The sequence below is a fragment of the Podarcis raffonei genome, chromosome 6 (genome assembly GCF_027172205.1).
Source record: "Podarcis raffonei isolate rPodRaf1 chromosome 6, rPodRaf1.pri, whole genome shotgun sequence".
NCBI lineage: Eukaryota > Metazoa > Chordata > Lepidosauria > Squamata > Lacertidae > Podarcis > Podarcis raffonei.
In genome coordinates this window covers 51051868-51079358 of record NC_070607.1, presented here as the reverse complement: position 1 = coordinate 51079358, position 27491 = coordinate 51051868, and the positions used below count along the sequence as shown (strand labels likewise).

At 43.8% G+C, this 27491-nt stretch overlaps 1 protein-coding gene across 5 annotated transcripts; it reads right to left on the bottom strand.

Annotated features, from left to right (window-relative positions):
• Positions 1 to 1912: 1912 nt before the first annotated feature.
• LOC128415924 (potassium voltage-gated channel subfamily A member 3-like) lies at positions 1913 to 26784 on the bottom strand. 5 transcript variants are annotated; one of them, XM_053392786.1, is made up of 6 exons: positions 24381 to 26784; positions 19755 to 19838; positions 19310 to 19380; positions 18650 to 18810; positions 6426 to 6507; positions 1913 to 4865 (listed from the first exon to the last, which is right to left on the bottom strand). In XM_053392786.1, exon 1 carries the CDS (start codon positions 26365 to 26367, stop codon positions 24529 to 24531), a length of 1839 nt encoding a protein of 612 aa, XP_053248761.1. In that variant the 5' UTR covers positions 26368 to 26784; the 3' UTR covers positions 1913 to 4865; positions 6426 to 6507; positions 18650 to 18810; positions 19310 to 19380; positions 19755 to 19838; positions 24381 to 24528. The 5 variants fall into 5 exon arrangements, with proteins under 5 accessions (XP_053248761.1, XP_053248760.1, XP_053248762.1 ...); XM_053392785.1 differs by lacking the exon at positions 6426 to 6507; XM_053392787.1 differs by lacking the exon at positions 6426 to 6507 and having other exon boundaries at positions 19310 to 19375.
• Between the last annotated feature and the right edge of the window lie 707 nt (positions 26785 to 27491).

Sequence of the window (27491 nt, the reverse complement as noted above, 5' to 3'; positions counted from 1 at the left end):
GTAACAGGCACAAGGTCACCCAGTGAGCTGCATGGCTGAGTGTTCCTCCATAGTTTCTGTTCTTTTCATTGAGGCTGCAAAATACAGTACAACTTCCCAATGGACTGTGTCTTTAGGCCACTGCTCGCAAATCCACCAAGACAGAACACTTTGATTTAAGCAGATTTACTGCCATTAACTCAATGGGATTAGCCTGTAGTTGAATTTCTGAATTGCCTTTCGTGATACTCTTAACATCAGCCCCCATTCCCTGCTTTGTTTACCATCTAGGTTGATGAAGAGTTCTACAGAATTTAAAAACCTGCACACTGTCGTGTGACATTTTAGTTGGCCTCATTAAGATATTGCCCTTATTTTTCTTAAAATATACTGTGTTCTTTGTAGCCCGCTATGCCGTGCTTTGAAATTACCTGATAAAGATGGATGTACAGTCTGTGAAGCCTTAGCTCTAAGCAGAAAAGCTGATTATTTCCTGTTCTCCTGACGTACAATATGTCAAAATAGGGACAAAATAGTTCTTTATTGAAATCAGAATAGCCCCTAACCTGCCCTCCACAAAAACAGTGTGTTGTCTCTACAAAAGAAAAGTTTTCTGCTTGCTGTGCTGCTATAGACACTGCTCAGGTATAACTTTTGCTTCTAGAAGTGGTTGGCAAATGCAATCTACACTGAACCTCTGCAAAAAGAGCTGATATGGCAGGAGTAAAAACTGATGTAAAGCTTTTAAAGTAATGCAATGCGCAACTTCAGGAGACTCAGAATCAGATCCCATCTGTATCCAATGCCAGAGAAGACAAGATGCTTCCTAACAGCATTTCAAGGGCACCTTGGGGAGTGCAATAGTATCTTGGTTAACACAAAAAAGGTTGGATTATACAGCACGATCCTATGCATGTTTACTCAAAATTAGATCCCATTGAGTTCCATTGCAACATGGTGTAAGAGAAGAAAGACTTAACACATGTTGTGATCATGTAAAGCATGAAGTGGGAGAAATAAGATTCCACATGATGACTCTCCCTTCATGTATCTGCTCAACATAAGAACCAGTGTTGTGTCATGGTTAGGGCACTCGACTAGGACTAGGCAGACCTGGGTCAGAAACCTACTCAGCTATGAAGCTCACTGGGTGACCTTGGACTAGTGTCTCCTACCTCCTATTATGATGATCAAATGGAGGTGAGGGAGGGGGAGCATGTAGTTCTTGGAGGAAGGACATGATAAAAAGGAATGCATAAATAATCTGTGCATAGTACACTTCCCCACTGTGGACGGACGTGTGGATCCAGAATTGGCATCCATAGTCACTTATGGACTCACTGTTAAGACCGTGTTCATGGAAGACAATCTTGTTCGGCTATGAGTGAAAGAAGAAAGGAGGAGGAGGAGGAGGAGGAGGAGGAGGAGGAGGAGGAGAATACACATCTAGGCTCTGTAAGCATGATCAATGGATTTGCTCCTGATCACTCATGCTATTTGCATGTGCATAGATATTTTGCTGAACGTGCACAGGGAAGATGGCAGAGCCATGAGCTGTGAACTTGTCCTCCTTCTATTCATTTTTATTTTAAATGGCTTTAATATCCACACAGATCAACTATGCACCTGGAATAACCAACTACAAACTTGAGAAAACACAGCTCGGCAGTTTTCTTCATTGCATATTGACTTTGCATAAGGCCTTTAATAAAAAGGGCAGAGCAAATGTTCAGGTCAATGCAAGAAATGGGAAAAGGCATAGAAAATGAACACCCTCAAGTCATCCCCATGACCAAAAGTAGAATTTCATAGTAGCTGGTATTTCAACAAGCACTGGAAATGTTTTCTGCAAGAACTTATCCGATTAACAATTTTCTGATTTTTATCTGCACAGTGAAACACATCAGACAATCTACAGAGTACACATTTCACATTTCTTGATGCATTGATGTTTATTAACAGTGTTGATTCTCTTATATTTAGGACATGGTTAAAAAGCTTAGTACAGAATCCATCAAGCTCAATGGAAGTTTTGCACTGACTACAAAGATGCCGTCTGTCATTTAACTACCACTTCTTATGCTGCAATTCAAATATTGGTGGTTTAGGAGAACAAATACCAATTTCAAAAGTCAAATACCAATTTCAAATCCTTCAGCTGGCATTAAACTTTGGCAAAGAAATTCAAAGCTACGCATTTTAATTCTGAATATCTAACCTTGGAACTAGCTTTAGCATATTCCAAAAGGAACATTGTTTACCTGAGCCCGTGTAGCATTTCATCCTCTTGTTCCTAGGGGACCCTTCCAGATATTTTGCACGAAGAATACACAATTGGGCTGCCCATCAACTGGAGGAATCTAGATTATTATTTTCAGTGAACACATTTTCCTAGAAAATAACTTTTCCCTGCATTCAGATGGCAGTATTGAGCTGTTGAGAAAATGCAATGCAGGCACAACCATGTGCTGGAGGAGTGGAAACCCTTGCCAGGTCTAAAAACACATGCAAAAGTGCCCCATTATTGAGTCTTTATTTGGGAAAATGATAGAACTAAAGTCTTTTTAGCTCTGGTGTTTATTTAATCACCATATTCATCTTGGCACTTCCAAAACCTGCTGTGCTTTAAATTTCTAGCATATCACTAATGGCAAAATGAATTGTGCTGCAGTTTTAGAAGTCATAACCTTCAAAGAGAGAGCATAGGGCTGAGGATCTTTGAGATCTGTCTACTAAAAAACAAATTTGTTGTGGCAGGAGGGCTAATTCTGAGACTGTTCACTCCTTTGGGAATCATTTCATTTTCTCTAACTAGGCACTGGTTGTCAACAATTTTTTGACAAAGTTCCTCCTTTCTTCTTTCTCTTTCCTTAAATTTGCCATATTCAGGTCAGGGGGCACTGGGTGGGGGGGTCTGTTTGCCTAAGAAATGCTGAACCTGTCATTTGCTACTAATGATGCTTCAGCGATTTGTGTCACTCTCCTGTCAAAACATAATAAAATGTTAATATAAAAACATATGGGCTTAGGTGTCGTGTGTTAATGTTGTGAGCACCTGCCAGGTGCCACCTCTGACGTCCCATTGGAGAGATTTCCCCTCCCACTGCCAAGCACTACTGTGCTCATCTCTCTTAATATGTGCAGATTTTGGCTTTCCTTTCCTGCAGCAAGGCAACTCTAACCCTCCCAGTACAAAAGGGCAAGAACAAACCCAAACTGGAACTAGGTGGGCAACAGCTACGAGATTATCCTTGTGCAAACAAAACATCTTCTGGAAAGGTCCACCGATAGAAGGTTATCACTGGAACAAAGAAATACACTTTGTTTCACTACTGCTGCATGCTAAGGTACCCATTTTGGTCCCTTCAGAGCAGCTGGGGTGTGAAACGCATGCCTGTTGCACTCCCTGTTGCTTCAGTTCATAATTTAACATTGCTGGCTACACATTAATAACTAGCTGTTAGGGCTGGGCGATATCTGGTTTTCTACATCAATACATCACCAGCTAAACATAGCCATATACCGATATACTGATATAATGTCTGAAATAAGGATGGAGTTATGTAGAGGCATTTGCTGGCTTCAAGCTTCTTCCCACGTTGTGATTTTTGCATCGCGCATGCACACACATTGTGATTCATGATATATTGCCAGGTCAAAATTATGAAACCAATATCATGATATGGACTTCAAACCAGTTTTAGACGATCTATCGATATTAACTCCCAGCCCTACTAGCTGTAAAAGACTGGAACCCTATATAAACAATTCTCTATTGCTCCCCTCAGCTGTAATGCACTACGCCCTACTTGTTTTCAAGCGAGCTTGCACTAGAGCAGAGCTCAGCTGACCATAATAATATGTGCTCATTGACAACACTTGGTAATTGCCCATGGAGCTCACTATCATGACCACAACCAGTAAGACTCTGTATGACCCTCAAAGCGGCTCTAGAGACTTGTGCTATGCTTTAACCAGATGCTCTTAATCCTTCCCAACTTGGTGATAAGCCTGTGGTTGTTAAGCAATCTGTCCATATCTCTTTTATTATACCTTTATACATGAATATTAATGAAATACAGGCTGCAGTCCAATACACATTTACTGGAAATCCCAGTGAATTCAATGGGACTAACTTCTGAGTAAACATGCAAAGAATTGCACTTACAATTTAAGAGGAGATATGTATTTCTTTGCTAACAAACACATATGCCTTTCAGTATCCTTCTTTAAATAAATGCTTCAAAACAAGGCACAAAATTTAAACTTAACAGTTCAGAAAATCCTTTGAGGATTCGTTTAAATCAGCATCACTTCTCCTCGTACACAAAGGCTAAAATAAGTAGGAAAGCTTTTTGTAACAAAGGTACCACTTTATAAATAACACTGAACGGGGGGGACGACTCATTTTAAAAAAACACAGAATGATGATTCATTTCTCATCACAGCCCAAAATAAAACTGTACAAAACAGATGAATATTTTACAATCAACACATTTGGAATGTTTATTAGCAGCTCATTTGAAGTTTTGTTCTTAGTCACTGAAGCTTGCATGAGATTTTATAAAGGCAGAAATAACATCCACATAATTGTGCCCCTTTCCCCCAGCTTTGATCTTTCTTTTAATATTGCGTTTGGTTTTATCTTACAACATGAAAGATGTTCATTTCTACATAATGCACTTGTCAGAAAACACAGAGAGATAGAACTTGTTATACAACTACAAGTTAAAATACTGAGACACAAGAGGGCAGACCATCCTTCTGTTCGGTGCACGATGCTATAGTATAATTAGTGACTTCTTCCTGGTGTCTGTGGTTCTTTTTAGTAAGTATTTAAGAGGTTGGTGGCATTCTGTTGCACTTATTGAGACATCTTCTGTTATCTGTTGAGCAGAATAAATGAAAGCATTCAGTGTACATTCAAAAGCACGGAATGGTGTCACATTTTTAAAGGCAAAATCAAATCCTTCTTGTACAGTATTTGCATTCCAGAAAATTTGCAATTTCATGCCCTAAAAATAAAAGTAAGAAGCAGGATATCTAAATTCAGCACTCCACATGACACCTGGCAAATTCTGAGTGTACCTTTGGTTTGTTATTTGGGGGAGAAGGGGAGGAATTTGTCCAAAGACCTCCTATGCCAGCAGAACTTGAGCTACACTGCCACCTTGAAAGGTACAGTGTCAGAACACGCCAGATTTTCAAGCAGAACGCTAGCAGCTGGCTGAGCTGTCCGCTGGTGAAAATATGCCAGTGTAACAGCCAAAATGGGGTACGGTTGTAGGCAATCCACAGCCACGCCCCGCACTGACAGCACAGCTGTATACCAGCCCTAGAGCAACAAAGAATTTCCCTCTGACTGTTTTCTCTGGCTCTTTTCAGAGAAACAGGTGCACTTTGCACAAAGCAGAATGCACAAAGTCGAACTTGAACATACTGAAAGTACTTGTCTGTTTAGAACCCCAACAGGAACCTCATCTTGGGACCCCAGACATGAACACCCAACTCCATTACAAGAAAGCACTCCACACAGGTAAGCTATGGAAGGGGGACACACGCCCTGAAATGGACAACTGTGTTTCCCATGCCTCCTCCTCCCACACCTTTTGCTATATGCGTCATGCCCAACTGTGTTGCTCTAACACTTTCCCCATCCCTAACAGTGGAGAGCAGGGTCTCCCACGCAGATAGGAGGCATGTGAGTTTTGCAGTACGCTTCTCCAAGTTTCTAGTGCTGTAATATGAAACCACCTGGGTGAGGGGGTTTTCTGGACAAGACCCAAGACAACGCTTGAAGGAAGATAGGCAGGTCATTTGGTGATGCTCACTCTGTCTTTAGGCCAGGAGGAAAGAGGATGGAGAGGAGAGGAGCAAAACAGAGCTGCATGAGAAAGCAGCGAGCTATATAGTTCCCATGGGAGGGACCCTTGGGAACCCAACTGCTGATAGAAACTGATTGTTGCTGTATGGATACTTCAGCTTTCATGTTCAGTAAGGGATGGTGCTGCCTAGTCACTCGTTGAGACAAAACAATGTGTTATATGACACAGCATGGTTGCCTGTGGAGTACATATTATTTACTTTTGCCTCACTGTTGTCTCAGGTGAGATGGTTTTCCAAGATTCTAGAATAGTACAAAAACTGGCTGAACTCAGATTAGTATGAGATGGGAAACTCAGTCAATTTCAGTTTCTCATTTTCTCCAATCTTAAGTTCAATCCTACATATTTCCACATCAGTTTCCCATTTTTTAAATTCTTCGTGAAAATTCATGTTTCACAGTGGGAATTTCACCAGACACATTTCTATGCAAATTTTCTTAATACTGTACACACATTTTTTATCAAAGCAACTTTCCCTAATACACATTTATATGTTATTTTCACTGATACATTCATTTTATGCACATTTTACTGCACTGTATGCATTTTCGTGCACATTACCTGTCTGAAAAACGACACTGCAAAAATCAGGAAAGTGCAAAGCAATGGATAGCTGTGTTTCATTTGCGTCTTGTTTCAGAAACTGTGGATTAGGGAGGTTCATCTTGAAATGCAAACTGAATCAGATTTTCACCCCATCCCTAGGTTAGTGAACACACAAGTAGTGATTCTTCTTTCAAACGACCTTCAACACTTGGGTGGTTGCCATTCACTGCATTTGGACCATCACTGTAAGAAGGAAGCTTGGTCCTCTCCTGGCTACTATCCATCCTACTCTAGGGAGGCCCATCTCACACTTTCAGAACTGCTAAAACAATTCATTTAGCGCAGCTGTTCTCAACCTGTGGGTCCCCAAATGTTGTTGGACTACAACTCCCATCATCCCTGAGCTCTGGCCTTGCTAGCTAGGGGTGATGGGTGTTGTAGTTCAACAACATCTGGGGACCCACAGGTTGAGAAAGGCTGATTTAGCCACTTAGGATCAAATCTTCATTTCAGGTACTAATAGACTCTCCTTTCATATAACACTACACCCCCCTCTTTCTGTTGCAACTGTTCTTTTTGAACAAGTTATGCAGTTGGGTGGGGCAGAGCCACAGAACAGTCCTGCCACCACTGGCATCGCTACAGTTTATATGGGTGTGGCCGGGACAGGACGGCAACAAGGCTGGGGCTGTGTGGACACACTGACAGGAATGCCAGATTAGCTCCTCCAGAATGTCTGCAAAGTTCCAACCTGACCACCACCCCTGCCCTGCCCCATCTGCAGCGATGTTGGGGAGGGCAGTTCCACCACACTGCACCATCACACCAGCCACTATCTTTGTTTTTTTTAAAAAAATGTACAAGTGGTAGTGGCAGGGAACTCAAAATGCACTTCTTTCCTTTCTTCCTTTGCAGCTGCCCAGCTTGAGTTCAAGCCAAACTGCAAAGGAAGATCCCTGCTAAAAGCAGGGATTGGCTGCAGGAGAAAGTTCCCAATTAGCAATTCCCTCCTGCAGCCAATCCCTTTGGGCTTGCTGTCAGCACCACTCACTAGCCAAATGGCACATTATTATTCTTGTTCCTTCTTCTTCCTCATAGAATCATAGAATCATAGAGTTGGAAGAGACCACAAGGGCCATCGAGTCCAACCCCCTGCCAAGCAGGAAACACCATCAGAGCACTCCTGACACCATCAGAGCACTCCTGACATCCTCTTCTTCTTTTAATGCACTTGGTTAGATTGTTGGGCTACAATCATATAGAGTAGGGTTCCAATATCTGCTCAACCCAAGGTAACCTTGGGCCAGTCACAATCTCTCTGCCTAACCTACCTCACAAGGTTGTTGTGAGGATAAAATGGGGAGGAATAGAACCATGTACACCACCTTGAGCTACTTGGTGGAAAGGTGAAGTAGAAGTAAATGCAATAAATATAAACAAATATAAACAACTACAGGCCCTGATCCAGAATATGTTTCTGATCTGAATCAGGAGCAAGTTTCAGACTGGGGCCCTGCAGCTGCTTTTCTCCAAAATAAACATGATCAGGTTAAGTACTTTAAGCACATATTGTACACCGGCTGAGACCCTACCTGCCCACAGACCGTCTCACCAGAGTGGTACATGCTCTGGTTATCTCCCGCTTGGATTACTGCAATGCACTTTACGTGGGGCTATCTTTGAAGGTGACTCAGAAACTACAACTAGTACAAAATGCGGCAGCTAGACTGGTGACTGGGAGTGGCCACCAAGACAATATAACACTAGTCCTAAAGGATCTTCACTGTTTCCCAATACAGTGGGACCTTGGTTCTCAAACGCCTTGGTACTCAAAGAACTTGGAACCCAAACACTGCAAACCTGGAAGTAAGTGTTCTGGTTTGCGAACTTTTTTGGAAGCAGAACGTGCTCCGTTTTGAGTGCCACACTTCCATGTTGAGTGTTACGCTGAGGTCTGTCTGTTTTTGCTATTTATTTTGCGTTTTTGTTTTTGTGGCTCTTTTTGTTTTGTTTTTGTGAGTGTTTGGAACCCAGTTCAGCTACTGATTGATTTAATGTGTGACTGCAGTATAATTGTTCATTGCTTTCTTGTTAGATAGTAGAATTCATGTTAAATTGCTGTTTTAGAGGTTGTTTTTAAAAGTCTGGAACGAATTAATCTATTTTGCATTACTTTCTATGGGAAAGTGCACATTGGTTTTGGAACGCTTTAGTTTTGGAACAGACTTCCGGAACGGATTAAGTTTGAGAACCAAGGTACCACTGTACATTTCTGAGCACAATTCAGTGTTGGTTCTGACTTTTAAAGCCCTAAATGGCCTCGGCCCAGTATACCTGAAGGAGCATCTCCACCCCTATTATTTAGTATGGACACTGAGGTCCACTTCCGAGGGCCTTCTGGCGGTTCCGTCACTGCGAGAAGTAAAGTTACAAGGAACCAGGCACAGGGTCTTCTTGGCAGTGGTGCCCTTCCCTGTGGAACCCCCTCCCATCAGATGTCAGTGAGATAAAGAATTACACAAGTTTTAGAAAACATCTGAAGGCAGCCCTGTTCAGTTTTTAATGTCTGACATTTTTTTTTATTATTTTGCTGGAAGCCACCCAGAGTGGCTAGGGAAACCCAGCCAGATGGGCAGGATATGAACAATAAAATTATTATTATTATTATTATTATTATTATTATTATTATTATTATTATTTACATTTTTTAAAAAAGTATGAATAACACCATGTGCACATGTAGACAATACTGAACTAGATGCACCACTGGTCTGACTGGATACAAAGCAGCCTTCTATGCCACATATGTCTAAGAACTAAATACTATTTTCTTCCCTAGAACACTGCACTTGCCACCTCCTCTTCATCTATCAATGTAGGCTATTTAAAACAAAAAAACCCTTAACCTTTTTTTTTACTTTTTTAAAGAAGTGCCAGACTGACAGTTCTAGGAGGTGAGGAAATGCACATGTGAGTACAAGATAAACAAGTCAGAAGGATGTGATGATGTCTCCTTCAACCCTAGTCCGATATTCTGGGATTATGATGAGAACTCCAAAGTTAGACTTCAGGTGCACAGAGATGATGACAGAAAGTGGAACTGATCGGGGGGGGGGGAGCAGAGACTTGTAGCCAACAAAATCATTGCGTAAAGTGAATTACTTCCACTTGCACAGCAGAATTTCCCCTCCCTCTCCAACACCAACACACACACACACCCTGCACACACAAAACCACACTGCTCCACCCTAAGATCTTGCTCTGGAGGGTAAGGAGAATCTCTAGAGCAGATGTGGGGGTGCAAAGTGCCTGAAAAGGGAGGGGAGGGGAGGTTCCATTGCACAAGAGAAAGTTTTTTCCACTCATGCAGTGACTTAGGCTGTGTACACATTACCAGCTAAAAACACAGCTAGGTTGTTCTTTTCCTCAATTTGGATTGAAGCTGGTTTGGAGGGAAGCACAGCTAAACACAGTATTTCATAAGAGACAACAGGACAGATACTGGATAAATATGGATTGTGGCTGAGGTTATGCGTAGACTGTTTCCCAAACCAGCACTGGGAGCAAACGGAATGCAGAGTAAACAGCAGTGCGTACCCAGCTGTCATTTTAAAATATTAAGTGGTTTATAAATGCTTTAAATAAATACTTGGATACAATGCAGAGAGATTCTTTTTGAAATGTGGGGTGGAGAAGCTCTCAAGGGAAGAGCTGTAAGTAAGTAGAATCTAAGTAGAAGAGGGGAAAGGACACAGCAAAGCAGGGGAAGGATCAAATGTGTGGCTGTCCATTTCTCCGCTACTACACACCAGTGTTCCTGGAACTACAGATGTCTGTAGGAGCCAAGAACCTGTCCAAGTGAAATACAGCTGGCCTTAATAAACTCTCAAGGCTCTTCAATTTTATTTTAAGAAGTACATAGGTTCTAAGCTGTAAAGTCAAGATGACAGCATGTTCCACAAGTGCCACAGCTGAAGTCTGCTTCCCTTCAAATTTCTAAGCGTTCTCCCCCAAAAGCTATTATCATACTATACACTGGGAGATTATGGTTCTGAGCTAAGTAGCATGTAAAAATGGTGTCATTACATATTCATAAGCATATTTTAGAGGGGTTAATTGTAAAGCCAGATGTTTCCATTTTTATTTAGAGATGACAGCAGAGGGCTAATAAAGATCAATTACCCATCTGTCCACAATTCCAAAACAGTCAACCATGTATTATTATTTTAAAAAAATAAAAAAGAGCTGAAAGCACCTTCAGGCTCTCCAGTTATCTGAATCAAGTATTTGCTATTAACAGTGAAATCAACAGGTTTTATTAATTCATGTAGAGCAAATTCAAATTTGAGCTTTCAGCCCAGTAATGGAACACTACTATTTTTGACTCTCCATTTTTGAACTTCCTCAGAACCTTACATTAGTTTTTTGGAAAGCAAAGCTGGATGGAGAAGCTGGTTTTGCGATTTCTATTAATTTCATCAATCAGACTGAAAGAGAACCTATTCCACCACTACTTTAAGATTGTGAAACTTGCTTATTTCAACAAAGTCTCTTTAACAAAATCCTTCCTCAAAAAAGATTATGAGATCCAACCAGGCTAGCAACAAACCAAATCTCAGATCAGGCAAGAAATCCTATCCAAAGTAACAGCAGGAATACAGTACAGAGCAACCTGTAACAGAACTCACTGCCACTGTCCCCAACATTCTGGTAGTTTTGGTGTTGAATGTCAAGTTGGTCTTTAATAAAACCATGCTGATTCATGGATGAATGGGCCACCCTGGGGTATATCACTGAGACCATGGTGAGGGAGGTGGGTGGGTCAGAACTGATGCAGCTCTACCTACCCAGGTACTCAGTTTGACATCAGCCCAGACTGGGAGCAGCAGGGAGGTGTTGCTGTACACAGGAGTTCACTTCCCCTGAGGGGAGGGGGATGGAAGGATCTGCAGGTTTGGGATACTGTTGGTGTACCACCCATCCTACTGTTCAGCAGCCTCCCTGACTGAACTTGTCTTGGGTGCAGTGTGGAACCAAGAATGAACTTGTCTTGGGTGTGGAACCCAGAATGGTGATTTTGGTTGACTTCAACATCCAAGCTGAGGAAACCTCAAGTCCAGTTTTTGGTGTTCATGGCCTCCATGGTAACTATGGGCCTGTCTCAGATGAACATCAATGCAACACAGAGAGCAGGGCATATCCTTGATTTTGTATTTGAGCCATGTGGAGAGCAGGGTGGTCTGGAAATAGATAACATGGATATCACCCCATTGTTATGGTCAGGCCACTTCCTGGTGAAGTTTCTGAGTAGCTGTGGTCAATGGTATAGAGATAGACCAGGTGAAGGCTGGAGCGTAAGTGGCGTTAATCTCTTTCCGTAGCCAAGCAAGCACATGTTCAGACTCATAATCAGGCCTACCACATGACTGTGGAGAGAGCGAAGAGATACTACTTCACTGCCTTCATTGCATCCGTTCTTACCTTCAGGAACATGTTCAGAAAGCAGCACTAATAATAGAAATAAAAATCCAAAATCTTCAGTTCTGCACTTCAATAGATCATTAGCATGATAATCAGAAGTTGAACAGAAAGTAGGAAGTACTTTCTGATTTTGCAATGTCAACCATACATTGGCTCAGCATAATGATGAAAAGCACAGCATTATACTTATTATATCTTGAGAAACGCAATTTAACTGCGAAATCAGCCATGTGCGATCATTTGGGGGAGGGGAATCAATGCAGTTCTCTGTACCTGATCCTCTACTATGGCTCTACAAATGTTGGACTCCAACTCTCTCATCAGCCCCAGCCAGCATAGCCAATGAATGAAAGGAGCTGTAATCCAACAACTGCAGAGTCACAGGTTCTCCACCCCAATCTACTGTTTCCTGATAGCATCTTCAGAAAATACATTTTCTATTACAGAGATTAGTCTTCATGTCAGTAAAGCAAGTCAGTGTGATGTGCAATGACCTCACAATAAGAAACCACCACAAGCATCAGCTTCCCGATAAATATATAATAGAAGGTGAAAAAGATACTTACAGCAACACATTTTAGGGTACACACTTTTCCTATCCCACTCTGAAGCAGGATAGCTCAAGTCCAAATCCACATAGCGTAAATAAAGATCATTAAGGGAACCTGGGCTAGCCACCATCTCCCAGTTTAACTTGGTGGGCAGTTATGTGTGATTTCATTTTCAATACAATTGACACCTGCAGAAGTTTTGGGGTGTGACATATTGCTTCATTTCCAATCAGTGCATGTCTCATAACTTCCTGTTGAAATCCTGTAACTGTTTATACCACAAATGGACGGGTGTTCCACTTTTCTTGCACGAGTGCCCCCCCAGACAGCAATAATGCAACAGCATTGGGGAAGTATCACAGAACAACTATTAAAGTGGAATGGTGTCCAGACACTACAGTATAAATGCACCACTAATGCACTATTATTGCATCAGGTCACTTCCAAACAACTTGTCTAATAAGCATTTGTTCTGATTTGTTTGTGGGGATATTACATGAAGTTGCATCAAGCAGGCATTGTTCTACACTTTCTGTGCATTTTCCCATCACTTTCCTTACTGCAAAAAAATCCTATCTTTTGTGGAAGCAGGTTTGTTTCACAAGAGCTCCAAATCTACATTAATTGTGCAGGCTGGGATATGACTGAATCCCACCCAAAAACATTGATAGTCTGGAAATGGTCCTCCCTAGCTACATGGGACAGACATGTTACTGAATGCACCCACAAGTAATCACAAGTTTACAGATGCACCTAGCACAGAAAGTCCACTTTAACAAAGAAACAAACTTTTCAGACTTAGGAAAGTGACTGGAAATACATTGAAAAATGTGGAATGAATGGCCAACAGGAAGACATATAAACACCCCTTAAACAAATCAGGATGAATGCTGATTGTCATATAACTACCATGCAAACAAACAGAATGACCAGATAATCTAACCTTCACACAAGCTTTGTAAAAGTAAATCAGGATGAATGCTCAATAAATAGGTAATATGGAGGAACCCTCAGAGAGATATGTCAATACTGGGTGTGTTTTAATTTCAATATAGTTTAGACATGAGTTTTGCTAGATAGTTAAGAGTCAGGACATGTAAATGTATGTATCTGTATGAAATTCGCATAAGCAAATGTATAGTGCAAATTTAGGTCTCCAAGTCATAGAATCATAGAATCATAGAATCAGTTACATCTTGGATCTTAGCCCCGGGGAGACAGCACACTTCCCGAGACATCTTGTCAGGCCCACAGATCACTGCTTCTGTTCCCCTCAGTAGGGAATCTCCTATCACCACTACACGCCTCCTCTTAGGTTTGGTCAGGGTTGTCCGTTCCAAGGTCGCCTGCACATTCCCTGAGGACTGACTTTGCTGCTCGCCTTCATATACCTGATCGACTGTAATGAGGGAGAGATCCTCAGATGGAGTCTGCTCTTCGTCTTCCATTCTAGGGGAGAGGACCTCAAAGCGATTGTGTATTTCTAAACAATCAGAGCGAACCCTGGGCCTCCTACTTCTTTGCGTCACGTTTCTCCATATATCTGGCTCCTGTGTTGGTGAACTAGCCTCCTTCTCAGGGGAGTCCCCTGTCTCCTCCTTGGTGGAGACGGTGTGCTCTGTTGCTTCCAAGAAGAGCTCCAGCTCTCTAATTCTTTGGAGCGTAGCTACACGTTCCTCCAGTTGCTGGACTTTGTCTTTTAAGAGGGCAATCAACATGCAATTGCTGCAGTGTGAAGTCAGTTCACACTGGTTCTAACATTGTGTTTTGCTGCATCCTCCACTGCCCTGTAAGCAATGTGGTCCTTAATAAATACAAATTGAAAAAGGAGGTCAAGAGATAGGAGATCTGGAGCCTTGTGGGACTCATGGTTAAGTTAGTCTCTGGCCCCTTCAGTGTCCCACAAGGATCCAGATCTCCTATCTCTTGACCTCCTTTTACAGCAGGGTTCAGTCAGGATCCCACCCAGGGCAGGTAGAAACAGGTCAGCAAAGAAGGGGGCAGATCTTGTAGGACTTTATGCATTTTGCTCTTATGGGTGAGAAGCATAGTTATATCGACTGGCAAGCTGAACACAAAAGCTTTCCACAGTTCAGTCTGTTACAAGACAAGTTACATTTACTTGAGCATGTATCTCGATTCATAAAACAAAGATGAAATGACAAAGACTAGAGGGGTATTTTCATGCATGAATGTTTGGCACTGTGTTACTACGGGGCTTACTGGAACCCAAAATCCAAGGATTGTGCATAAATGTCCATCACAGTAGGACTGGTAAAATTAGTGGCAAAGCAGCATTAAGCTCACAGAAGTCTAACCAAATAGTCACATAAGGGGTGTTTTTTTAAAGAGCCACAATCCATTGCACCGTTTCCCCTTTTGCTATCAGTATAACACTTTGTGCAGACCAAGTCTGTGCACATTTACTCAGAAGTAAGACCCACTGAAGTCGCAGGGGCCAACTCCCAAATACATGTGCACAGGATTACAGACAGAGAAAAGCAACAGTATTAGCCAGCTGGGGGTTTATACTTGAAATGGAAATGTTTTAACTTTTGCCTGAGGCAAAATCAGGATGCATATTCATCTCTCAAGACCGCCACTTCATTGCACCATGAAAGAAAAGGTGGAGCACCAGATGGAAATGTTTTAGGGTTGCTGGCAGCACAATGCTTTGGAAGAGGAACTGATTTGCAGTCACTTCTCATCCAATTCTGAAATCTAAACGTATTTTCACCACCGTGTGCAGCCTGCCAAACAGGAGCCATGCTTAAGGTACCTGTTTTAACCTCTTTTTTGCAATTTCAATTTAATAGCACTGGCAACAAGCTGGAGATGTGTGAAGCTGCCAGCAGGATGTATGGCGAAAGGTGAGCAAGATGACTCAAGGGATGAATCTGCACTGACGTTGTCCTCATATGATCCCAATGAAAACAAGCAGGTCACAATTTATTTGATTATCTAGTCATACAGACCTTGCAGATCTACCATTTTTTATTAAATATCTGCAGAGAGAAAAATACCAAAGGTCAAAAGAGCAAGAGGAAGAATCTGCAGATGTCTAAAGAGGGCCTCATGCTGATCCCCAAAGGAGTCATTAGCAGAAATCTTACAACTAGACACAGAGAGAAACGAGTTATGCTACACTTCATTATCTCTTTTCATATGTAATAACCTAGTCACATCTGAGTGCATTGGCTTCCAATCTATGAAGCCTTTACTATGAATATATGTAGATTTAACTACAGAGTCTGAACACTGGCGAGGGTGGGGAGTGACCAACTTGATAGCCTTAATGGTATAGGTAAGCATATTCAGGGTAGGTAATTCTGAATGGAATTTGCATATTATGTATCCAAAGCTCACCCTAGTCCATTGGATTTTGATTGGTATCAGTTGGCTGCACCCAGAGATGTGCAGGGAATTTAAAAGTATGTAGGTTACCACCTGTGACCTGGGTCTATGCCCATCCTGCCTAGTAGAAACTGCCTGGGGATATTAATACACCTTTCAGGGAGGGAAGGACGCCAGGTGGCCTGTAGTTGTCTGGCTCCTACTCAATAAAGGAAACCGAAATGCAAATTTCCCCAGCCACTTACTGCCTCATTTTTAACCTTCCCCTTTTGTAGAATAATGTCAAGTGAAGAATTAGTTTTCAATTTCATCTTTTTCGGGATACTATCAGATTTCTGGATTCTTTAGCTTGGACTAGGGCATTTGCAGCCTTGCTCAGCAAGCAATCTTTATCTACTGTTTGATACAGGTAACAGTAGCACTCTATTCATCCTGTGATATTTTTCTGCTATATTCATATTATTCAACACAGGATACTGGGCAACTACAATATCTGGTGCAGGGGTGGGGAATCTGTGGCCCTCCTGATGTTGTTGGACTCCAGCTCCCATCAGCACCAGCCAGCATAGCCAATATCAGGAATGATGGTTGTAGTAGTCTAACAATATGTGAAGGGACACAGACTTCCCACACCTGATATAGTGAGACCATCCTTGACTGGTTCTACTTGTTCTTCTCAACAAGGTCCCAGCAGGTGATTATGGGGATTTCCCTTATCACTTCCCTCTGGGGACACAAGACTGATCTTGACCCTTCCTGTTCATACACATATGTAAAGCCACTTGGCACCATCATGTGAAGACTTGGGTTGCTTCCAGATGACCCTAAACATTCATTCTGATTTGTTTGTAAGGTTGTTAAGACAGCATTGCATCAATCAAATGCATCAAGCTTTCCAGCAATTTCACCTGGCAAGAAGGTTGTGAACCTTTCTATGAGATGTTGACTTGGCACTCATCAACAATTAGCCATGCTTCTGTAACCTCAAACAAAGGCTCTGTAACGTTATCTATGATGGGCTGCCCCTTATGACTATGAAAAATTCAGCTAGAGCAGGATATACTAGCATAAAATGCAACATTGGGTTGTGTCAATGTCTCAGCACCTACAATGGCTTTCTATTGTTTTTCAGGTACCACTCAAATTGCAAGTTTTCTATAAAAAAATTCTAAACAGGCTAGACCAAACACACCCTAAGAACCACCACCCATTCCTTTTCTTCACCAGTTTCCAATATCAATTGCCTCTTGGTAGCACCATATATGCACTACACCAGACACATACACCAAATCTAGAGACTCCATCCATCTGGGGACTATAACACATGAGCATCTTTTGAAAGTTTTGTCAGAACCCTTAATCTGAGTTAATGGAAAGTTGCATAGTTCCTTGCATTGATAGAAAGCATCAGCAAGGACAACTGTGTAGCCTTCCCCAACATGGTACCTTCCACATATCCTTGATACCTAACAACTTCCATCAGTCCCAGCCAGCATGCCTAATAGTCAGGGGTCACAAGAGTTGTGGAGGTACAACATTTGTAGGGAACAAAGAGAGAGAAGCCTAACTGTCATTATCATCTTCAGAGTCCTTTAAGTGCCTCCTGAAATTAGGCCAGGTTTCGTAAACTGAAGGGCAGCACGTATCTTCAATAAATGAATAAATGAGCAAATGACCTCATTATGTCACCTAAACCAGTATGCACACAGCTTTTGCACTGCTCAGTATCAGACATAAAAAGCAGACCACAGTGACTCCTCCTGCGTAAGCTGTCATGGCACTCTGCATAGGAGACCTGCATGAAGAAGCCAGAGGAGATCTCAGGAGGAAAGTTTCAGTCTCAATGGAGAGGATAAATGCCTCCATTCAAGACAAAGTGTGTTTGCATTGCTGTGAATGTGAGGAGAGACAGCATTTTTCAGGGGAAAGTGGGGAGAGGCACATGCACAAAGGAAAATGAATGCTACAATAGTAGACCCATGGCAGAAAGTATTGTGAGCTGCTTAGCAGCTCATTGGGAAGGAGCAAAACAGAGGGGGAAACAAAATGAGATCTCAAACCAAAATCCAGAGAGATGTGAATATGATCTTTACCAGGCACAGCCTACATTTTATGTGTCTAGCCAGCAGACAGGGGAAAACAAAACCAGAACCCATAGCTACACTTTGACCACCATGCAAAGGTGTGCACAGAATAACTTATGAAGGGTCCTTTGAAGTCTCCTATGACATGCCACTTACTCCTCTCAAGCACCCCAATGTACAGGAAGGCTCCTAGTCATGTGGACCAAAGGAGCACTATGTGCATCCATAACCCAATGGAAAAGCACAGATGCAGCATGCCAAAGCCTTCAGAGTCACTACTAGCTACAGAATCCCAGGAGAAATGGTTGGGAAGAACCATAGACAAACCAAGACAGAGCAATGAGATATCCAGTTAATGTCATTTGCACAGACCAATCATTTTTCTCTCAGTTTCATTCATACTCCAGAACACTTCTCATTTTGCCAGGCCTACTTCATCCCATTCAGAAATATATTCATTTCGACAACTGCTGCATGTGTCAGTTAGTGTCCCATGCGACCTTGTGATCAGTTTGACCCACTGCCACCCCTGCATTCGCTCTCTCCATGCAACCCAGTTGGTAGGTTTTTCATCACAGAGAAAGTCAGGTAGAGGAGGCAACCCATTCGCCATCACTAGTACTTCTATTTCAAAGCTATAAGCAAGATGCTGATCCACAGTCCTACTGTGTTGTTGTAGCAAGGAACTCACTGTTCCCTTGCCTAGTTTGTGTGCCTCTCTTAGGAGACAACTGAGCAGAGCAAAAATTGGAGGGTGATGGTTCCCTACCTGCCAACCGTCATGAGAAAACAGACAAAGCTGAAACACAGCTTCACAACATCCCAGCTTTTATTAAACCATATCAGTGGCAGGTATAAGTTCTGACAGCAACACAGAAGAATCAAGGCTGTTGTCTTTGCGTTCTTGCAGGATTTCTGTATGCTTGAAAACTGCAAGAGAAAGAAGAGTAATAGATGCAGGTTTCCTTATCACTATTCATGCTGGCTACCCCTGTTTATATTATGGGCTATCACACCTGATGGAAAAGCTGTAGGCACCAAGACAGAAGCCCAACAAAGGCATATCTGCCTTCACCTGGTTACTGCTGCTGCTTGCTGCAGGTGCCGTTTGTGGTCTGCATGATACTAGGGATGGGAATCATCCTTGCCTCTCAGAATATGGAATGGCTGCCGTGTTGCCTACAGGGAGACAAGTATGGGACGGTAATGAATAACGGGGATCAGCAGCAACTGATAGGTCCAGTGACTAAGTGCCATTATGGGTAGGTGAGTGAGCAGAAGCAACAAAGGATGCTATCACTAGGTGCTATTTCACCCTGCATGCCTCACCTCAGCTTCCCACTCTCCCACTGGCAGGCCATTCTCCCACTCTATGTTTGGAAGCTTCTCCTGTAGGGGAAGACAATGCAGTCATTGCAAGAACACTCACCTGTCCATTGTAGGGACTGGAATGTTTGTCTGCAGTTTGCAGCTTCTTTTGTTCCATATGCTCTGGCTGTACTGGAGTGGAGAAAATACATCATGAGTGTTTTGCCAGCTGTAGCAATAGACAGAGATAAGTGCCTAGCATTCACTAGCAAAGGTGACTGTTATCCATTGCACTCATTGGCGCTTTGTGGAAGCTCACCAACATCTGGAATAAACAGAAGTTCCCTTTCTACACTGTGCATATTTATCCTGTGTCCCACAGCTGTCTGCTGTGAAGGGAAGCTTGGAAAGTTAGAAGTTTCCCAGGGATTGATGGGAGACACTCTTGAGGCCATGGGTGGCCATCACTTTTATTGGGAGGGTTGGAGAAGAAGGGTAGGCATCATATGATGAGACGTAATGCCCCCCTCCCTGGTGACCCTCAACAATCCCCTGACCTTGCCTACCTCTTGTGGGGTGCTTTTTCCTTGCAGCTGTGGTTTCAGGCTTAGAGTTGAAGTTTGCATCTGGAGTCCCAAGGCAGAGGAATTCTGAGAAGACAAGTGTTGCTCATCAGTCCTTCATATCTTCTTTGTTATCCTTGACTTTGGGGTGTGCGTTGTTTGTGAACAGTGCTCATTTCGTGCCATTCATTTCATTCATTAAGATCACTTATTTACTGCTTTTTGGCCCCAAAAGGAGCCCCTGGATTGACTTACAACAAAAACTATTAAGACACAGTGATATGTCCCCACCTGTTGGTCCCTAGTTTGCTAGACAGTGATGGAGATCCATGCTATAGTTTTGATACATGAGATCTGTGTTCAGTGGCTGGGGCAAAAGGCCAAACTGTGCATTATGTGGGAGGACCATGATTCGATCTGATTTTTGTTCTTACTGAAATGCAGCCATGTGGAGTGGGGAGCTGCAAATCTCTTTGCAGAAGCATAGGGAAGGATGGAATATTAAACTATTTTCCCCATACTCTTTTCCTAATCAAAATTGCCCCCTGGCCCTCTTCCCAGGGAAACAGTAACCTAGGAAAGGGGTTTATGGCTATAAAAATGGGGCACTAGTTTCAGTATCTTTTTGCCTTTGCCACTACTGTGATACCCTCTGTGCTGAGAATGCAGGATATATATTTAATAGTAAAATAAACATTAAACAAACAGGAAAATAACTTGAAAATATTGGTCTTTGTAATACAGTACTTTGCAGATATGCTACTAAAGAGGAAGAAACAGCCATTTAGGTGGCACTATTTTAAAAAGATCCCTCCTTTCATTTGGGAATAGGGCCATCATTGACAGTGATACTCTGTCACCATTGGGCTGACTTTTCGATGTCCACCAGAAACAATAGCTTGGAATTTCTCACCCTGATAATCATGAACAGTTTTTTTTAAAAAAAAAACGCAAACATGAAAAGGATCTCCTTTTGAAGTAAGAGCCTTCTCTATGCTTACAATATGTATGGCTTCTGTGTAATAGATCTTTCCTTTGGAATACATGGATTCATATGTGCTGGGTGCAAGTAAAAAAAAATTGAAGCAATGTCATCTTCTCAAAGTCCTCGTTCTCACCTTGTGGGTGAAGCAAAAACCCTGAACATAAAATGAGAATAATGCACATCATTTATTCCTAGAGCTGGGAGTTCCTATTCATCTTAATGGCCTAGATCCAAAGAACAATGCAATTAGTTCTGCCAATCATATCTCCCCATGCTGTGTGGCCTCTTTTGGAACCAAGGAGAAATTTCCAAAGTAGTTTGGGGCGCATGGGACTTGCAATGATATGTTGCACCATGGAGAGCTCCTGTTCACTGTTCCAGCCCTACCTTCCTCCATGATTTTCCATTTCTCCCTCACCTCATCCCTACTGACCAGGCACAGGCAAACTCGGCCCTCCAGATGATTTGGGACTACAATTCCCATCATCCCTGACTACTGGTCCTGTTAGCTAGGGATAATGGGAGTTGTAGTCCCAAAACATCCGAAGGGCTGAGTTTGCCTATGCCTACGTACTGACAATCAACAATCTATGGACACTGCACACTTTTAGTCCTTGGACAGTTTTGGATATTCTCCCCACCATCACCACCACCTTTGCAGCTTTTTCTCAAAAACAAAATTTGGGTTGTATCCAACATAGGATTCTGCTCGTGCAACAGAACATTCCCCCATCTCCATGCCCAGATGTGTTCTAGAGGTTCCTTCAGCCCTGCCCCAGAGATCTGGGAGGGGTGGGAAGTCTGTTGCACAAGCACAAATCCTTGCACTAATGGAATGATTGGACTGGATATCACCCACTTTACTTTTGTAAACCTTTGGGTTCCCCTAAGTGCCGTAATAGCTCCTGTGTTTTCATGGATGGTGCCATTTTGGCTACATAAAGCAATGGCACTCACGCCTAAACATCTGAAATAGAGGGAACGATATGGGGCGGGGAGAGAGAGAGAGAATGCTGCTCAGAGAAAATCTCACAGTCCCATTAGGCATGCCTAAGCCCTAGGATGCACCCAAAGTGACTCTCTGGATCCTGGCCAAAGAGTTCTTGCTTTGTGATAATATTCCACACACATCAAAATTAGGATTTAACCATTTCAACCAATAAGCAAAAGAAGAAAGCAATATTCCTATAGTGCTCCCCCTTCCCTCTTATCCTTTCTCTCCAGACAAACTTGCAAGCTGAAATTCACACAGACAACACTATTATGACCGATTTCGCTGGCACAGCTCTACACCCGACGCTAATTAGCCCAGTTCTCAGCTGGTGAAAATTACAAGGCTCAATTGCAGCTCCATATAGTGCCACAAATAACTGTGGGCTTGGCCAATAAATTTATCATAGTGTGCTGAATTTAGTGGCTGGAAATAAAAGTACACGGGAATGTTGAATGGGATCAAGTAAGATCGCCACACACAGATCATAGTTTCATACAAAAAGCATAAAATTGTATGCTAGTAGAGCTCTGAATCTCATAAAATGTACACACATACCACAAATAGAAGTATCCCCATTCAATTGCTACTATATTTGCTGAAAACAATTTTAAGAAAATTAAATTGGCTGAATGTCTGGTGTCTTTAGGCATTATCTACCACACATTTTGCTTTACCAAGGTTTAAGGTGGCTTGAAAGTCACTGAATCAGGACCTCACAGCTGGCATGATTAACTAACTTGCAGCTCTATAGATTCATTTTGAGAAGTGGAATCAAGTTACAGAAAGCAATGCACTAGTGGCTAATATTGCAACACATACTGAATTCCAATAGCTATATAGAGATATCCTGATATTTACTCTGGAAGTCACTTGGATTGAAATCAATAGAAATGCTTTGGAGCAGGTAGCTTTACTGCAATTCTAAAAATGCAGGAAACAAAACTCTTTCAGAAATTAAGCATTTTAAAAATAAAATAATAGGAAGTAAAATGAGACTTGATCTTAAAACTAAGGGGTTAGAAATGTCTGATTATTCAAAGATGGTATATTTTATACACCATAAGCAAGAATAACACTTCTTGCAGCAGCAAACAGCTCACCTGTGTCTGTCTGATATTCCACAGCCCCAGTTGTGTGTATACGAGTATACATTCCCCAGATGATTTGAATATTTCTCAGCCCAACACTTTTGGGTTCATCTGCATCTATTTCCCCAGATTTTCATCCTTCTGTAATAAATGCTTTTGGTCTTGTTCTTCAGTGCCATACGTGCTTTGAAAGTGGAGCTGCCATTTGTGTCAGGAGGGGTGTTTTGCATAAAACTAGGTCATGCGCCATGATTTAATGTATCATTTCATCAAAAGAAGCAGAGATGGTGTCATCTTTATAAATCTTCTATGCAGCTTTGTAGGTAGCATATATAGACTTAATTTCCATTTTCAATTATCAGGCACCAAATTGTAAGGGAGGGTTTGAAGCTTGCTTATATATGGAACAGATGTTATGATTCTTTTAGGATGTGCAGAACAACAAAAACTATTCCGTATCATCCTTTTTCCCCTTCTTCTATAGGTTCCAGAACTTTTAGAATTCTGCACATCTAAAAATGGTGCATATAGAATAATGCCTAGTTTCCACACCTAAATCTCTCTGGGATTAATGGTGTGTGTGTGTGTGTGTGTGTGTGTGTGTGTGATCAGAGCAGCGGCTTTTCTGCGGAATCACAGAAGTTCGAACCATCTGGAAGCGTTACTATGGAAACAGCAAAGGACTGGGGGAGGGAGGGAATGGATGCCATGACAACCTTTGGGAGTTTCCCAGGAAACCAAAGTTGCTATGGAAACTGCATCACTCAGGTCCAAATTAGTAACTTCCGCTGCAAGGCGTGTTTGCCACTTTAATCTTCTTGTGATAGATGCAACTGCTTATCTTAAATGCATTGGCAATGGATGGAAATGCCCCCTTTGTTTCTAAGGTTTGGATGGGTTTCAACTGAGGCTACAGTCACTGTGAAAAGCCCATCAGTGACTTACCAGAAGCCTAAAACTTCATGATATGCAGAAAGCCAAACACTCAGGATATGATCCAGTTAGACAATTGTTCAACCTTGTGATGTAGGAAGAAGTATTTTCCACTATACTGTGCAGGTGGAATTTTGAATTCAAGGAAGCAATTCTGTAGTTCTGTGGATCAAAGAAATCCAGACTTACAATGAAGACTTTCCCCTCGCTATATCAAAACAATTATACGTATGCCTAGGGCAGATTCAGACTGCACACAGGGCTTTAACCTGGCATTAACAAAAGCAAAACTGTACCCTCATATGACACACATTAGATGATGTGAGCATCATTTTGCAACGTGATGGCAGAGATGCTTTGTGAAATTTCAGTGCCTATATTTTCTACTCACTGCAACACACTTGCATCCGCGTTTCTTTCACTTTGTAACTTTCATTCCAACAAGTGCACACATTCAAAGAAAGGAAAATCAACAAATGAGCTGCTCTTTGCTAAATTTCCCAGCAAAACCCCAAAGCCCGGCAACAAACAGCGCAGAACAAAAACCTGTTTCTAGAAGAAGCAGCCCAGACTTCTTTGTATCCTCTTATCTGCTTTCTTAACATCTGCTTAGTTGTTTGGTTTTTTACCTTCTAAAAATGCCCATCTTCAGAAAGAAGGATCAGAAAAGTACATGTATTAAACAAGAGCACAAAGAATGACGATGGTGCATGTTCCTCACAATACTGATTACGGAGACCTTCTGTAATATTTTTATATATCCTTGAAAGGTGTCTTTTAAACATCCGTAAAGATCTTTTTAATATTCACACAGTTTGGATTGTTTGTGGCTGTACAGTTGCCTGTTTTGAAGGCAGCCTGTTTGAATGCACTGTTGCTGATGCCTCCCTCTTCTATCACCATGTACTCTGACTTGCTGAGAGTCGAATTGCTCCGAGCTTTCCTCAGCTCCTCAGTGGAGGAGAGATGCTGGCAGCTTCCTACATGCATATACTGGGCTTGTTCTTCACCTTCCGTTTCTCGGTGATAAAAGTAGTTAAAGTTGGAGACTATCACGGGCACAGGCAAGGCAATGGTCAGCACCCCAGCTATGGCACAGAGAGACCCTACTATTTTGCCCCCAATAGTGACTGGGTGCATGTCACCATAACCCACTGTAGTCATGGTCACTACAGCCCACCAAAAGGCATCAGGGATACTGCTGAAGCTGGACGTGGGATCATCAGCCTCTGCAAAGTAGACGGCACTGGAAAAGAGGATAACTCCAATGAAGAGGAAGAAAATGAGCAAGCCCAGCTCCCTCATGCTGGCCTTGAGGGTCTGCCCCAAGATCTGCAACCCCTTGGAGTGCCGAGAGAGCTTGAATATACGGAAGACTCTGACTAACCGGATGACCCTGAGAATGGCCAGAGACATCGCTTGTTGACCATTGCCCTGCCTCTCGGCCAGCTCAGTGCCCAAGGTGATGAAATAAGGAATAATAGCCACAATGTCAATTATGTTCATAATGTTCTTGGAGAAGGTGGGTTTGCTGGGACAAGCAAAGAAACGGACAAGCAGCTCAAAGGAGAACCAGATAATGCACAGAGTCTCCACCACAAAAAAAGGATCAGTGAAAGAGGACACCATGGAGGTTGCTGGAGAAGAGGAATTTGGGAAGATATCTGCCACGAAAGGTCCACCACTGGTCCCAAATGTCCCTGTGGTGCTGTCATAGTCACGGTCATCTCTGAACTCAGGCAAGGTTTCCAGGCAGAAAATGACAATGGAGATGAGGATAACTAAGACTGAGACAATCGCAATGCCCCGAGCTGGTCCAGAGCTCTCCGGGTACTCAAAGAGGAGCCACACCTGGCGCTGGAACTCCTTCTCGGGCAGAGGTCTCTGCTCTTCACGGATGAAACCTTCATCTTCTCGGAATTTCTCCATGGCCTCCTCGCCCAACTGGTAGAAGCGGATTTCTTCTGAGAAGATGTCAATGGGGACGTTGACAGGGCGCCGGATGCGGCCTCCGGACTGGTAGTAGTATAGGATGGCATCAAAGCTGGGTCGGTTGCGGTCAAAGAAATACTCATTGCGGAGGGGGTCAAAGTAGCGCATCCTCTTGCGGGGGTCCCCCAGCAGGGTCTCGGGGAACTGGGCGAGCGTCTTGAGCTGGGTCTCGAAGCGCAGACCAGAGATGTTGATCACCACCCGCTCGCAACACTCGTGCTCCCCGGCGTCCCCCCCACTGCCCACCTGGTGATGGCCAGGGGGAGGCAGGGTGTGGGCCATCGAGGGGTGGTCGTAGCGCTCTCCTCCCAGCAGGGCATGGGGGTGCTGGGTCTCCTCGAGCAGAGGGTCCTCTCCCCCCACCACGGTCATGCCCCCCTCCAGCTCCCCGTCGCCCACGTCCTCCTCGACGGCCTCCTCGTCGTCTTCCTGCCCTTCCCCGGGCCCCGAGAGCGCGCCTTCGGGGAAGAACTGCTCACTGTAGCCCAAGTTGTGGTGGCTGCTGCCCACGGCGACGACGCCCGCGACGACGACGCCAGCGCCGCCGCCGCTGCTGCCGCCCCTCGGGTGCCTGCCGGAGGACAGGGCGGCCGGCGAGCGCAGCAGGCTCAGGTGCTCGTCCATGGAGGTGGCGGCAGAGCCGAGGGGAGGCTGCCTCCCCGGCCGACCAAGCGACACCTCAGGCAGAGCGCCAGAGTGACCCTCCTGGCTGCACCCGCCGCTGCCGCTCTGAGGTGCCCGCCCGACGCGGCTCAAAATATCCGCCCCCAGCCCGGACGCCGCCTCTCGCCCTCCTCAGTCACTCGCTCCGCGCCGTCGCCGCCCACGCCGTCGCCCTCCCGCCAGAGCGCCGAGAAGGAGAGCGAGGGGAGCGGACGCTTCTGGAACGAGGGAGGGGTCTCCCCGCTTCCCCCACCTGTGAGAGCCCAAAGCTGCTGCTGCTACTGCTGCAGCAACAACAACAGCGAGAGAGAGAGAGACAGCGCGCACTCGGCTGCTGGACGCTGCCAGCGAGCAACACGTTACGCGCGGGGGGAAGTTTGCAAGAGCGCCTCGCCCTCCCCGCGGCTGCAAAGCCGCTGCGTCGCGCGCTTAACCTTGGAGTAAGTCTCCGTCAGCGCTACGAGGCTTACTTTCAAGAGGCAAGTTCCCGCGCATCGGCCTCCTCAGGAGCATTTCCCCCAAAAAACACACACGCGCGCACACGCCTGGGCTCTGAAATAACGTCAAGGTTTAGTGCTGGAAGATAGGGAATAATGGCTTTCTCGTAAAGTGAGGAGCAGGGGCTCAGGCGTGCGTTTGGCTGTGTTGTTGACGCCAGCCAGTTTGCTGCCCCGGGGTTGTTGTTGCAGCGGGGAACCCTGTGCTGCTCAGGATCCCGCCGGCCGCTGTGCAAGCTTGGTGAGAGATGCGGCTCCTCCTGGTGTAGGGTGCGTCTTCTGCAGTGATGCGAGGGGCTCACTTCCAGGGCCACGAGGAGCCGCGCTCTCTGGACCCCTTGCTCAAAGCACTCTGGGCTCACATCCACACCATGCATTTAAAGTACATGGCTTCCCCCAAACGAATCTGGGGGTGGCATTCCACCCCTTGCAGAGCTATAATTCCCATCGCCCTTGACAACTACACTTTGGGCGAAGCCATGTGGTGCAGAGGTGACCTGGTTCTCCTTGTACTGCTCGCCTTCACCTGGCAAATGCTTATCCATTCCCTTTGTCATTGTCCCCACAATAAGCAATGTCTGGTGTTGT